This window comes from Vicugna pacos, chromosome 9, assembly GCF_048564905.1.
Source record: "Vicugna pacos chromosome 9, VicPac4, whole genome shotgun sequence".
In the NCBI taxonomy this organism is placed as follows: Eukaryota; Metazoa; Chordata; class Mammalia; order Artiodactyla; family Camelidae; genus Vicugna; species Vicugna pacos.
The window spans coordinates 4,186,447-4,200,736 of record NC_132995.1 but is presented as its reverse complement, the minus strand read 5'-3'; the positions used below and the strand labels follow the sequence as shown (position 1 = coordinate 4,200,736).

Sequence of the window (14,290 nt, the reverse complement as noted above, 5' to 3'; positions counted from 1 at the left end):
TTTTCTGCCACACTGTTTTATTTTCCTTTTAAAACCACATCTCCCCAGTTTTATTGACATGAACTTGATATACATCACTATGTGAGTTTCTGGTGTACAGCATAATGTTCTGACTTACATGTATTGAAATACTTATTGCGATAAATTTAGTAATCATCCATCATCTCATGTTGATACCACAGAAACAGAAAACAAAAAAAAATTTATGAGTACTGCAATATATTTTTTTAATTTTTTGTTGCAGTTTTTTTAAATTAAATTTTAAATCAAATTTTTTTTAGGACGCAGGTAATTAGGTTTATTTTTTTATTTATTTTTGATGGAGGTACTGAGGATTGAACCCAGGACTTTGTGCTTGCTAAGCATGTGCTCTATCGCTGAGCTATATCCTCCCCCCAATATTCTTTAAAATACTTGCTAAATTCCACACTTGTGAAAATTACCTTCAACTATCTTTCAGAAAAAATTCTTTATAAAATTATACTTACATATTTAGTAACTGAACATAACGTAATCTCAAAGTGACTATATGCTTAAGACCGTAATTAGAAAGTTTCACTTTTTATATTCAAATTGTTATATAATTTAGTACTTTCCTTTGTCTTCTATTTCTGAAAATTCTAACAAGTGTGGATAACAGAGCTTGTAAAGTATTTAGTCTTCAGAAGACATTGGGATTTATTTACATCTAAAGAAAAATTAAGTTGCAGTCCTTATAAGGGCAGTTGGTAAGTGGTATATTCTTTTTAATATGAACCATAAAGGAAGTAAAGCTAGAATACCAATATGCAATAACTTCATTTCAGTCCTCAATATTTTTATGGCAATAACTGTGAAATAGCATCAACTATGAAGTATTATCACATCCCTACATGTGAAATATCTCATCCATAGAGACATGGGAATCCATTGAAATATGATGATGTTTACAAAAGGAAATTTGCATATTTAAAATATTTTCAGGTAAAATGTGCAGAATGTCCTGATGTAGCACACATATGAATATAAGAAACTATGTCACATTTTAAAAAAGACACAGGGATTCAAATGAATTTTGTGAGCTTTATTAGGCAGATTACACTGTATACACAATATTTCTCAGTAGCCATATTGGTAAGAAGATTTTATGAACCTGTGAGTGAAAAACGTTGTCTGCCATATCAGCAAACAAAAGACGGTATGGCCACCAAGCTATCAGCCGCTACCACTGCCCCAGACAGTGAACCTGAGGGAACCCAGGATGGAGAAAAAGAGGCTTCCTGTTAGACAAGCCCTCACCCATGGCAGCCACTCCCAATGGTTCAGCCAAGGGGCCGGGGAAGGGAAAAGAGTAGGATACTGACCTTATATCGTTAAGACTGCATATCAGAGGGATGATTTCAATGAACTGAGAGTCTTCCAGCTTCCCATGTTTAGCAAAGAGCTGAATTCATGACCTTGAGAAGTCTGTTTTGTTTTTCATTTTCTTTTCTTTTAAAATGGAAGTCCTGGGGATTGAACCCGGGACCTCATGCATGCTAAGCATGCACTCTACCACTAAGCTATACTCTTTAATGAAGAGTAATCTTTTGATATGCTGACTACATGGTTTTTGTTGCAAAATTCGTATGTATCCTGGCACCCCCCACCCTCCCTTCCTCCTCAGAGCAGTCTCTCAGAGCTATGTGAGGGACTGCCGCCCAGGATGCAAGAACTCAGAAAGTCCGCCAAATAAAACATAATCCTCAACTTTTACGTTGTGCATTTTTTTTCAGTTGGCAAACCCAATGTCTTGCATCTTGTATCTAGACTAGCACTAAAATGACTAATGGCGACATCTGCTCCTCGTGACAACCAGCAAGTCTTTGTCTCCTCAGACCCCTTTGTTTCAGACCCTAACCCTGCAGCTGTCTGGTGCTCAGGCCCCGCCCTGATACCATCTTTCTTTCTCCTCTGCAAAAGCCTGCCCCTTTAAACCCAGACCTTCTGAGGATCCAAATGCTAAACCCCATATTACTGTTTATAAGTTAGTAGCAATTGCCCTACATTTTTTATAATAGGAAAATATACTCGAAAACTCCCAGAAAACATTTTCTCTCCATGTTAGCTTTAAAACAGCTTACAATTCTGGAAATATATACATACATAATTTACATTTGAGCTATGAACTCCATAGTGTAAACCTGATTATTTCTGTGGCTGTAATGGAAATACCATGGCAGTGAAACTTCAGACTGAAGCTCCCTATAACCTGCCTCTCCATGCCTCAGTACACACCATACGATAGTAATTCCACATGCCTTTCTTAGGGCTGAAATTAGACCCATGGTTTACATACGTAAATGAAATGAAAATAGAAATATAGTAGGACTATGGAAAATAGGAGGAAATACAATTTCAAAAATAAGGATTAAAATGAGACTACCTTCTGTGCTTGGAGTGCTCAGAGAAACAATCGGAAAAGATCAATGTTCATGAATTTCCTCTAAGTATGAACACAAAAAATGGGATTGTTTAATAGATAAACTTGAAATTTCACCTATTCACTCTCCAACACATTTTTTATTAGTTTGCACTTTTGCTTTCTTTTTTGAAAACGAAGGCGCCCCACTCAATGTTTAGTTTGGATGTCAGGTCTAAGAACTTCATACACTAAAGTGTTAGAATATTTGTCACATAATGAGGTTTCCTGGGGAGAGCAGGGTAGACCTCCCACATTGGTCCAAAAATGGCTAGAGAGAGCAGAGAATGGAGATGGGCTCGCCTTATGGTGGGTACCGGACTGGGCTGAGTGATGGTACTTCTCTGCGGTGTGAACCCACAACTACTGCCAAGGAAAGGCATGCTCAGTTTTTAGTAACAGCTTGCCGTGCTCACCTGGGCAGAACACAAAGAGCCTGTAGTAAGTCTCAAAGTGTCTGGAGGATGGTTGTACTATTTCGGAATACAATATGCCAAAATGCTCTATCTGTAAAGCTGATAAAGCAAAGCGCAACAAAGAGGTATGCTTGTATAGACATAATAGGAAGTTACCATAATCACAAGTACATGTGAAGATAACCCATTTAAAAGGGTGAATACACAAAAATACTAACTACATTCAGTAGTTGAAAAATAGAAATAATTTGCTTAGGACGTTATATCCTGATATGACGGCTTCATATCCTGATTCAGCCACCTGCTGAGATGGGATTCATTAAGTTTTTAAACCTGCCTTTGTCCTAAGTTCCTTCATTTAAAAAAAAATAAGTATTTTACTGAAGTACAGTCTGTTTACAATGTTGTGTCAAGTTCTGGTGTACAGCATGTTTCAGTCATACATGAACATACATATATTCATTTTCATTTTTTTTCACCATAAGTTACTACAAGGTGTTGAATATAGTTCCCTGTACTATGCAATATAAACTTGTTTATTTTATATATAATAGTTAGTAACTGCAAACCTGGAACTTCCAATTTATTCCTTCCCACTCCCTTCCCCCCGATAACCATGTTTGTTTCCTATGTCTTTGAGTCTGTTTCTGTTTTGTAAGTTTGTCTTTCTTTAGATTCCACATACGAGTGATACCATATGGTATTTTTCTTTCCCTTTCTGGCTTACTTCATAAATAACAATCTCCAGGTCCATCCATGTTGCTGGAAATGGCATTACTTTATTCCTTTTCATGGTTGAGTAGTAGTCCATCATATAAATATACCACAGCTTCTTTATCCAGTCATTTGTCAATGGACACCTTCATTTGTGATATGAGTACAAACATCAGTAAATATTTCCAAGAAGAAAACTCAATCTGTATTATGCATTAAAGCATTAATAACAGTGACTCTTATTCAAAGTGTGATAGTAGAATTCAAAATTAAGATCACTTATCAAAGAGTTATTATTTTCAGTAGGGAACAAATTCTAAGTGGAAGATACTGGGTGTCGGTTGTCATGCTAGAAATGGCACAAATTTTATTTTCTCTACAAAATCCTCTGTCTCTGAATGTGAATCCATCACTGGGAAAAGGCAGGATGGCTTCCAAGGATTTGGCAATGGAGAGTGTCTCCTTGTCATAAACTACAGTTGCCACCTTGGGGACTTTCTCACTCACCCATATAACTTCATTCACTTCACTGTGTGCTTGCTAAACTCCACATACTTGATTTTGAAGCACCTGACTGTAGCCAAACCCAAAATAAAACATTTTAGTTCACCATTTTGCCACTCCAAAATGAACTAAAGCACTAAAGGAATTATCTTTCTTCATGTTTAACATGCACCTACTTCGTATACGTACATTATCACATCACAAAAGTCCTAAAACAACCCACAGATTTAACCCTTGTTGTAAAATGGGAAATAAGCGTGGAAAAAAAAATAATGCTAAGGAAAGATTTATTTAAAACATTTTATTATAGCAAAAATTAACCATGTAACATCTTAATATCGTAATTTGAAATCAAAATTTTAAGTCTTTGGATAATTGCTCTCATAGTCAATTATTTAGTTACATTGTTTAATAAACATTTCCAAACATTTTTAGTAAACTAAGGTAAAAATAGCTTAGACAGTTTATCAAAGTATTTCTGACGCACTTTCGACAACCACTTGAACAATCCTTTGCAGGAAGAGAAATGTAATAAATTATTGGCATGAAGAAAAGTGTGGTCTTTCCTAACCAAGAAAACAGGAGTTTCAAGACTAAACATTTAGTGTTTTATTCAAGAGTCTGACTCCATTTTTTGATGTTTGAGTATTGAGAACTATTATGCCTCACCACAACCTCCTCCTATTCAGATGATCTGGACAAGCTGATTAAAAAAAAAAAAAAAAAGGCCTGTGGGTTTCCTCCTCTGATACCAAATGATGTTCAGACCTTAAGTGGGTGATCTCCCCTGAGCCCCAGCCCACTTTTTAAATCCTGAGCGCCTAAAGGTACATACACCGTTAGCTTCTGTTACAAAGTACTGACACGGGATAAAACTATGTTGGTGGAAGGAAGAGGATTCTCCAAGGGTTATGACAAAAGTGATTCAATTTTATTAATTAAAACAAAACACCTATGATACATTCTGAATAAAAGAGCAGCAAAAGGGAATGGCAGCAGTTACACATGAACTGTGCACATACGTATCCTATTCCTGTTCTTTTGAATAAATTTGCCTCTCAGGATAACTGCCCTGTCTTCGGTTTCCAAAAATAAGACCAATTTTAAAAAAAAATTGTAACCCACAGCCCTTACCTATGGAAGGCACCATGAACAGAAGCATGATGAGCCATGTCACAGTTTTACATTATTCTCTGCCCACGCTGTTCCTATTTCACACAATATTGAGCTTGGTAACTCAGGGTCCTCATTTTTCCAGGGAACATGGATGTGAATAAACCACACCCACTGACGTCGGCGCCTTCTTACTGAACCTTCCTAGAGACCCTCATAAAAGTCCTGTGATGAAGGCACCAGATTAAACAGACTTCAGGTTGAAAGGCATAGTCATTTTGCCTTTTCAAAAAACTCAAATAACTTAGCACTTAAACACTGAAGATGATGGCACATTTTCACATCATACACACATCATAAGTTTCACCATCCTGAGACTTGTGATGATTCTGCAGTAAGACCTCCGATTCATCTCAGAGACCTGAAGACTATTTATTCCTAGGATGCATTCGCTGATGTGGGCTCTGTTTTAAGTATTCCTCAAAAAACTGAATCAAGTTCATTACATTCCTAAGGATTCTCCCAAAGATGAGTTTTATGGTGACCCCTGAGGATGCACTTTCTTAAAAGTATTTCCAAGTTCAGCTTATCTGTATACTTTCTGACCTGTATGAATTCTCATTGCAGCAAAGACGTGACCACTTGAAAACATTTTACAACATTCATCACGTTTGGAAGCTTGTCCTCCGACATAAATCCTCTATGTCCCACATTCTGGATCCTCAGGTAGAAGCCTTTAGCACACATATTGTTTTGTGTGGTTTCTCTCAAAGACGTGAGTTCTGCAGTCCAGTGCACTGCAGGCCCTCCATAAAGCTGCAGCCCTACATCTACATGGCGCTCCTTCAGCATGGAGTTGTGCTGTTGCCTAATATTTGAACTCAAGGTAAAGGTTTCACCACATTTACTGCATTTCTAAGGCATTGCTCAGTGTTTCCCAACTTGTGATCTTTGGGTAAAATCCTTGCCACACACACACTTTGTGTGGTTTCTCTCCATGAAAATTTTTCCGGTATCTACTGAGGAATAAGCAGTAATTTAAAACTTTGCCATAGTCACTGAATTTTTAAGCATGAGATACTTGGTGATCCCTGAGTTTAATGCACAACCTCAAAGTTTTCCAAACTCTAGCGTATGTGTAACGTTTCTGTCCAGTGCTGATTACCTGATTATTGGTGAGATGTGAGCCCTGAGTATAGGTTTTTCACATTCGTGGCATATGAGAAGAATCGTTTCAGAATGAATTCATTTTCTAAAGGCCTGACCAAATTAATACATTTACCAGGCTTCTATCCAATATGGATTTTCTCATGAAGCGTGAGATGTGAATGCCCGCTAAAAGCCTCACCCCATTCATTACATTTTTAAGGGCTCTCGCTCGTGTAGATGATCTGATGGTAAATTAGGCTTGAAAGCGCACTGAAGGACTTGACACATTCGTAACATTTAAAAGATTTCTCTCCAGTATGAATTCTTTGGTGGATCATAAGGTATAAATTTCCACTGAACATGCTGACAAAGTCATCACATTTGTAAGGTTTCTTTCCATTGTGGATCATCTCATGGTGAGACCCAATACACAAAAGCTTTGCCACATTCATACTTGTATGGTTTCTCTATACTATGAATTCTCCCAAGAACAGTAAGGTGTGAATTTTGAAGTCTGAATTTTTAAAACTTCCAACATATAACACATTTATATGGTCTGTCTCATGCATGGATTTTCTGATGTGTGGTGAGGGTTGAGACCTGAGTCAAAGGTTTTCCAGACTCAATTTGGAAGATTTCTTTGCAAAATGTATTCTCCGATGACTTGTAAGGCATGAATTGCGACTGAAGACCTTGCCACACTCACTACATTTGAAAGGTTTCTCTCCAGTATGAATTCTCCAATGAACACGGAGATGTGGTTTTTGACTAAAGACCTTGCCACACTCACATTTGTAAGGTTTCTCACCTGTATGAACTCTCCGATGACTTACAAGGGTTCCGTATAGACGAAATACTTTGCCACACTCATTACATTTGTAAGGCTTCTCTCCAGTATGAACCCTCTGATGAATTTTAAGGTGTGACTTTTGAGTGAAGACTCTACCACATATATCACATTCATATAATTTCTCTCCTGTGTGAATTTTCTGATGCCTACTGAGGTTTGAGCTTTGAGTAAAGGTTTTGCCACACTCACTACATTTGTAAGGTTTCTCTGCAGCATGAACATTCTGATGACGTGTAAGGCATGAATTTTGACCAAAGATTTTACCACACACATCACATTGATATAATTTTGCTCCTGGGTGGGTGATCTGATGTCTGGTGAGATGAGAGCTCCTGAGAAAGCTTTTCCCACCCTCGTCACGTCTGTGAGGTCTTTCCCTGTGAGCTGTCTGGTGTTGCGTCCTCACTGAAGGATGCATAAAATCACTCCCACGTGTGTTAGGAACACTGGTTTGGACACTGGGGGGAATTCTCTGAACTGGTGAAAATGAGGAACTACTACTGGTAGACTTGTCAACCTCATCACATTCATAAACTTGCCCTTTACTTTTAATTATACGCGGCTCATCCTGAAAGCTTAATCCAAGCCTATTTCCAACAGGCTTGACTCCTGCATCCCTTCTATCAGGTCGACGTCTTCCACCCGTGAGATGTTCCTCGTGGGTTACAGGCACTCCTTTGTCATTTCTCTCACCATCTCTCCACTGACACTCATACTTATTTTCCTTGATTTCCCTGAAGTGAAAACGTTTGATTTCATGGCTTTCAGGTCTTCCCAACATTGTTGTTTGGAATACTTCTGTATTACTGTTCGCTTTGGGTTGTAAATGTTTGACCACATGCACAGGAGGGAGATCTGCAAGACAAAGAACCACAGGTATCCTGCTCACTACAGGTAACTGGCTATTTAGAACTGAAAAACTTATATAGGACTGAGAAAATGAAGAATTTTATAAAACTATTTTCAAGAAAACAGAAGGAGGGTATAGCTCAAGAGGCAGAGCACATACTTAGTATACACAAGGTCCTGGGTTCAATCCCCAGTACCTCCTCCAAAAGTAAATTAATAAATAAACCTAATTACCCCACCAAAAAAAGAAAACACAATCTTTTTCACAATATCTGCTATACAACTATGCACCCATAAAGAAAAGGCACTTTACAACCTTACCCAGTAACGCATAAGAGCTGTACTGCATGAGATATGCTGACAGATCAGCACCTGCAAATCACAATTAAAAATTAATACAGAAAACATTCTCCAGTTATCCAACAGCCAATAAACAGAGCAATCCCAACTTACACAGAGCCTGTAAATTATCTACGTTATTGACTCCAAATGTATGTATAAGAGCAACAACTCTAAAAATTTTAACTAGGGTCAGACCAAATGGTGTTGAGAAAATTGCAAAAGCATACAACATATAGTGAGGAAAAAGGGATATAAAAAACCTGACAGAATATTCTCTTTTTTATACAAAAGTAGCTTCTTAATCTTTACTAAGAACCACACAATATTTTAAGCAATCTGACAGCACTCATTTCTTTCCAATGGCTTGAAGTCAATTAACACGATTTTCTAAATCAGGGCAGCAGACTCAGATTACGTACAAGACCCCAGGGGACACAGAAAGCAGGGAGAGGACCCAGATGTGAACCCTGACAGACAGACTGAACAAGATTCTTAAGCATAACTGCTAATCCAGACAGTACAGAAAAGAAAATATTACAACAGAAGTGGGAGTTTAGAAATAAAACATTCAGGGAGATGCAAGAAGAGGCAAGCAGTGTGACTAATACAGTTATTCAGCCGTCCCTCCTGGAAATGGTCTCTGAGTCATCACGGCTGCACATGGTGATTTAGGCTGTGTCCTGAGAAAGGTGATCAATGGATGAAGAGTGGTCATTTTTTCCCCTGTTTTTAAATGAACTATTTTATTAAGATAGACATATTAAGGTATGCAAAACAGCACATAATGTTGAAGCTAATCTGGGAGTGGTAAATAAATGAACATAACTGCTAACAAGCAACAGCCAGAATTTAAAGCAGTTCTAGCAGATTCCCAAGGCCAAGTAAGAGGGGTCATTTTTATACTGAGTCATGTGGAAGGTGGAGGGATGGCTTAGGGAGGGATGTGGAAACTGGGAAGCTCAGAACAACTTAAATGTGCTAACGAATAACCGTGTTTCCATCCACATCCAGGTGCCGTGTAAGGAAAGGTCAGGACAGAGAGAGGGTCTGAGTGGAGCACGGGGCACATGCACACGTGGGAGCACAGCCTGGGACTGCGCGTCTGTGTGACTGTAACTGCATCATTCACGCCTGCACCTAACGTACTGACCTCGAGAGAAAAGATGAACTGATTTAGCAAGTAGCATGATAATGTGTCATTTTTAACTATGGGTATGCAACAGAACCAAGAGATGTAAGAAGTTAGAGACCCGGATGTTGTAGGGAGAAATAGGATTACATCTGTTACACTACTTACTAAATATTACATGAGTTCCTTTTTCATGCATATATTCAAGAAAAACATACATTCTATTCCAGGAGATTCTGTAAGAATGTTCTTAGAGAAACCAGAAGGAAAAACTAGGAGGGCATCAAAAGGAGATGGATGAGTTTCTTTTGCTCACACACGTGCAGATACAAAGAAATCATATCAATGGTAAAGTAGGAGCCCATGATTTTGAAAGTGAATCCCTCTAAATCCGAGCTCCCCTGCTGAGTCTGATCATCCTCATTATCTAAAATCATATTCCCTTTTTGTCCCACAGCTGTTCCCCTCAAGACTGAGAAACATCAAAGTAAAGAAGGGATGGAAATGGAGTGGGACCCTGAGGGGCCCTGCTGGGTACAAAAGCCTTTCCACATCGCCCATTTCCTGTTTGGAGAAAAGGCTTTAGTCTCCTAGACCTTCCCTGAGATCCAAAGAGTAGATCCACTATTAGGGCAGTGAGGGACTGCAGAAAGAAAGGAAAATCAAGTCCAGGATAATCTTTTCCATGATTGGTAGTGTAAACCAATGCCTCTATCTATGACCCCAAACTGTGGCTTCAACCAAATGGCCCAGAGGTTTAAAAAGTTGATGATACCCAGAGGGTCAACAGAGAACTGAAATACTTAACCCATCACATCAGTTCTAAGTGAATAACAAACTGCCTCCACCATCACTTTTGCTCTCTCGGGTGGAGGGTACAGCTCAGTGGCAGAGCACGTGCTTAGCATGCACAAGGTCCTGGGTTCAATCCCCAGTACCTCCTCTAAAAATAAATAAATCTAATTACCCACTCCCATCAAAATAATTAAATAATACAATAATAAAACAGAGCGCCCTCTCCCAGAAAGAAGTTAAGGGACCACAAGACCGGGATTTAGAAGCTTGTTTTATAGGATCATACAGAATAATCATGAAGGAAGTCCCAGCGTGGTCCTAAAGCCTGCAGCTGCAGTTTTACAGGAAAGCTGGGATCCCAGACACTCTCCTCCCCTTTCTCCTTTTGCCTTGAAAAATCTTACATCCCGTCCAGCCAGCGAGATGGAGCTGAGACAAGGCTAGGTCTCCATCATCCAGGTTGGTGCCTCCTCAACTAAGAAACATATCTCTGCTCCAAACTCTGAACCTAAGGCTTGTCTGGACTCACTGTGCATCGGGCACAAGAACTCAGGCTCGACATCATGTTTGATGAATGTTCTCTGTTAGGAAAAGGTGTAAGACTCTGTTGAAAACCGTGGTTCAAAGGAGCAGCTCCTCAGAGCTCTCATTACACTCAGTGGTGAAAGAATGAAAGCTTTTCCTGTAAGGTCAGGAACAAGACAAGGATACCTGCTCTATTTCTAAAAAAACGTATTACTGGAAGTCTGGGTGAGAACACAGAGGCGCAGGGGGCAGGGACAGGGGAAGGGAGGGAACGATGTATGTAACTCAGTGGTAAAATGCAAGCTTATCATGCATGAGGTCCTGGGTTCAGCAAAATACTGAAACTCCTAGCCACAGCAATTGAAGAAAGAAATCAAGGTTATCAAAACCTGAAAAAGAAAAATTATCTCATTTCCTAGATAACAAGGTTTTTACATGTACAAACTGTAAATATTCCACAAGAAAACTGCTACATCCAAAAAAATTTTAGAAAGTTGCAGGATACAAAATCAACATGCAAAAATCAGTTGCATCTCTATACACAATGAGGAATGTCAAGACAATTGGAAAACAATCCTATCTACTACAGCATTACAAAAAGAATGAAATACTTAGGAATAAATCAGCAAAGGAGGTGAAAGACTTATATACTGAAAACCATTAAACACTGCTAAAAGAAATCCACAACATACAAATAAACAGAAAGACATCACCCGGAGGGAATGGGTAATAGTTCAGTGGTAGAGTACGTGCTTAGCATGCACGAGGTACTGGGTTCTAGCCCCAGTACCTGCATTTAAAAAAATAAATAAATTGGGGAGGGGGGAAGCATTAAAAAAGAAAGAAAAATATCCTGTCATCCTGTACTCATGGAAGACTTAAAGCTCTTTAAAGGTCCCAACTACCCAAAGCGTTCTACAGTTTCAATAGAATCCCTATCAAAATTCCAATGGCAATTTTTTCAGAAATAGAAAATCATGCTAAAAGTCACAGAGAATCAAGTGAACACAAACTGCCAAAAGGCTCTTGAAAAAGAAGAAAGATGAATGCCTCTCCTTTTTAGATTTCAAAACACATTATAAAAGTATTCAAGATGGTGTGGTACTGATATAAACAGACACATAAACCAATGGAACAGAACATAATGCTCAGAAATAACCCTTTGCATATAGGCACTGAGACAGGCACTGAGGGGGGGCCCTGGGTGACTGTGGATGTACAGGTGTCAGACAGGACACTGCAGAGTCAGACAAGATTAGTGAGTCCAAAGAAGGGCATTTCAGGGAGGACAGACTGAGAATCCAGTGAGAATATGACTTTACCTGAGAAAGAGCCATCCCTGACTCCTTTTCTGTCCTCTTCCCCCTCTTCTGGGCTTTCTCAGGAACATGACTCTATCCTGAACATTGAGAAGATGCTGCTTAATGTTGAGAATCAACACATCCCTCCCTGTGCCACAACCACACACACAAGGGAGACCTCACCACGTGGAACAGGAGGGACTCTGCTGCCCACTGTCACAGGAGGGACTCGCGACAGGAAGCTCCACACACAGAACAAGGGAGTTTCCCCACACTGTCCTCAGATCACCCTCCCCTCCTGGTGAGCCCCTCACCCACAATGCAGCAGCGGGCGCCTCAGCTGGACCCGACAGCCCCCTTCAGGTCACAGACTAGGCCCTGATCCATCCCCACGCAGAGCAGAGCCCCCACCCCCTCAGCCCGGATCCCAGCCCTCAGGATGGGAGGACTCAGAGTCAGGATGCTCAGTGAGGGACCCAGACTGGAATCACCTGGGGCCCCGTACATGGGAGCACAAACTTGGATTAATAAACTTCAAGACTGGAATCACCTGGGGCCCTGTACATGGGAGCACAAACTTGGATTAAAAACTTTAAAACTGCCTTGCTAGCAGAATGGGTTAATGAACTTTAAAGCTGCTTTGCTAGCAAGAAGCTGCTACAATCTGCCTTGCCCTAAGAAGCAAAAAAATGCTTTGCCTGCATAGTTCGAGGTCATAGATTAAGGGCTGCTTCTGCATATGGAAAACCATAAATTGTCCCTTGCTCTAACCAGCAGGACGTGCTTCGCTTATCAGAGGCATAGGTGTACAGCGTAAGGCTGCTAACACTCATGGAAAGCCATGACCTTCGCCCTTGGCTGGAAACAGCTGGGCTTGCTTCGCCTGCCAAGATAGTCTTTGATCATTTACGGAGACTTTATTGTGGTCTGGTTTCTAGTATCAACCGTTCTTATCTAGTCCCTGAAAAAGGAACATTGTGGCCTTTCTCATTACTGCTTAAAGTTTAATATAACCATATATATCTCTTTGGAAAATTTATGTCCTATGCCTGTACACGTACTTGCTGAACTTTTACATTTCATTGACGTATGCAAGTTTGATCTTTGTAAGGTCTTTGTGCCTGCCTGGATACTTACTGTTATCAATCGTATTCTCTCTAGCTTCTGTACTATTATAACTTTTTCCAATACATAGGTTCAAATTAATGTTTCTGTTTTTCATGAAGCTGTTAATCTGTATCCCTGCACCTGCACCGTACCCGTTGCCTATTCCTATGATGTATTTTGCTTTAATCCTGTGTTTAATTATTCTCAATAAATATGAGAGCTTTGGAGGAGCTCAGGGAGTTAGTCTCTGGCTCCCTCTCACTCTTTTGATTTGATAGTCTTGAGTAATTTTGTCCCACACAAGTGGGACTTCTGCTGGACAAAACCCACGCCCTTAAATATCATTGAATTTGGGCCCCACAGCTCGCCCATGTATTTACAGGGATGACGACAGAATAAGATGTCCTCCTACCAGAAGAGACCATTTTCCAGCAGGGTTCAAGTTGGGACGGAAGAACACTGGATGTCACAGTGTGGCCAAGTCACCCCTCCTCCATGCGGAAGCAGGGGGGAAGGGCTGAATACAAAGGGGAGGCCCGCGGAGCAGGACAGCCCTGAGGAGGACACGAGGACAGAGGAGCTGGGAGGGAGGGGGTCTCAGGAGAGGGCTGGGCTCCCCACAATCCTGGGACGCGGGAGAGGACGCGGCCTCGCGGGAGAGGGGCGGCCGCCCGCCAGGGGCCGAGAGAGCGAGGCTGGAGGCGCGAGACCACCTCGCGGAAGAGGACGTTAAACGGGCGGGGGCGGAAGTCAGTGAAGGGTTCCATGAAGGAAAACACCACCAAAGGTGGTGTCTACGCGGACTGAAGGCCGGAAAACCCGAAAAACGGGAACAGCCTCAGAGAAATTTGAAAGCCAAAGAGAACCGACCCTCGACCCAGCACAGCGACGTCTGGATTCACCTGGGGTGCAGGAGCGGGTGTGGAGGCTTTAGGTTCGTAATGACTCTCAAAACCCTGAGGGTATAGAATAACGGGGACGGCGCAGCACAAACTCACATTACAAAAGAGAAACTTACCCTCCACAGCGTGACCTTCACTCTGCGCTCTCTGCTTC

The 14,290-nt window shown here is 40.6% G+C and overlaps 1 protein-coding gene and 1 long non-coding RNA gene across 6 annotated transcripts; one reads left to right on the top strand and one right to left on the bottom strand.

Moving 5' to 3' along the window:
• Positions 1-4,358: 4,358 nt before the first annotated feature.
• Positions 4,359-14,290, bottom strand: LOC116282193 (zinc finger protein 415-like). Of its 5 annotated transcripts, none has more exons than XM_031681546.2 (4): positions 14,253-14,290; positions 12,149-12,225; positions 8,357-8,407; positions 4,359-8,041 (listed from the first exon to the last, which is right to left on the bottom strand). In XM_031681546.2, the coding sequence occupies exons 3-4, from the start codon at positions 8,382-8,384 to the stop codon at positions 6,942-6,944; spliced, it is 1,128 nt and encodes a 375-aa protein (XP_031537406.1). In that variant the 5' UTR covers positions 8,385-8,407; positions 12,149-12,225; positions 14,253-14,290; the 3' UTR covers positions 4,359-6,941. The 5 variants fall into 5 exon arrangements, with proteins under 5 accessions (XP_031537406.1, XP_072824632.1, XP_072824631.1 ...); XM_072968531.1 differs by lacking the exon at positions 14,253-14,290 and adding an exon at positions 14,137-14,209; XM_072968530.1 differs by lacking the exon at positions 14,253-14,290 and adding an exon at positions 13,647-13,841.
• On the top strand, positions 8,015-9,560 carry LOC140698360 (uncharacterized). Its single transcript, XR_012076109.1, has 2 exons — positions 8,015-8,080; positions 9,389-9,560. It is a non-coding gene; the product is annotated as an uncharacterized lncRNA (long non-coding RNA).

What these genes read in the sequence shown, in the direction of transcription:
- LOC116282193 (XM_031681546.2), bottom strand. Translation starts at nt 8,384, where the DNA reads ATGCAGTACAGCTCTTATGCGTTACTGG. An exon ending in CAGCTCTTATGCGTTACTGG is followed by an intron (nt 8,042 to 8,356) that starts GTAAGGTTGTAA and finishes TTTGTCTTGCAG; the next exon opens with ATCTCCCTCCTGTGCATGTG.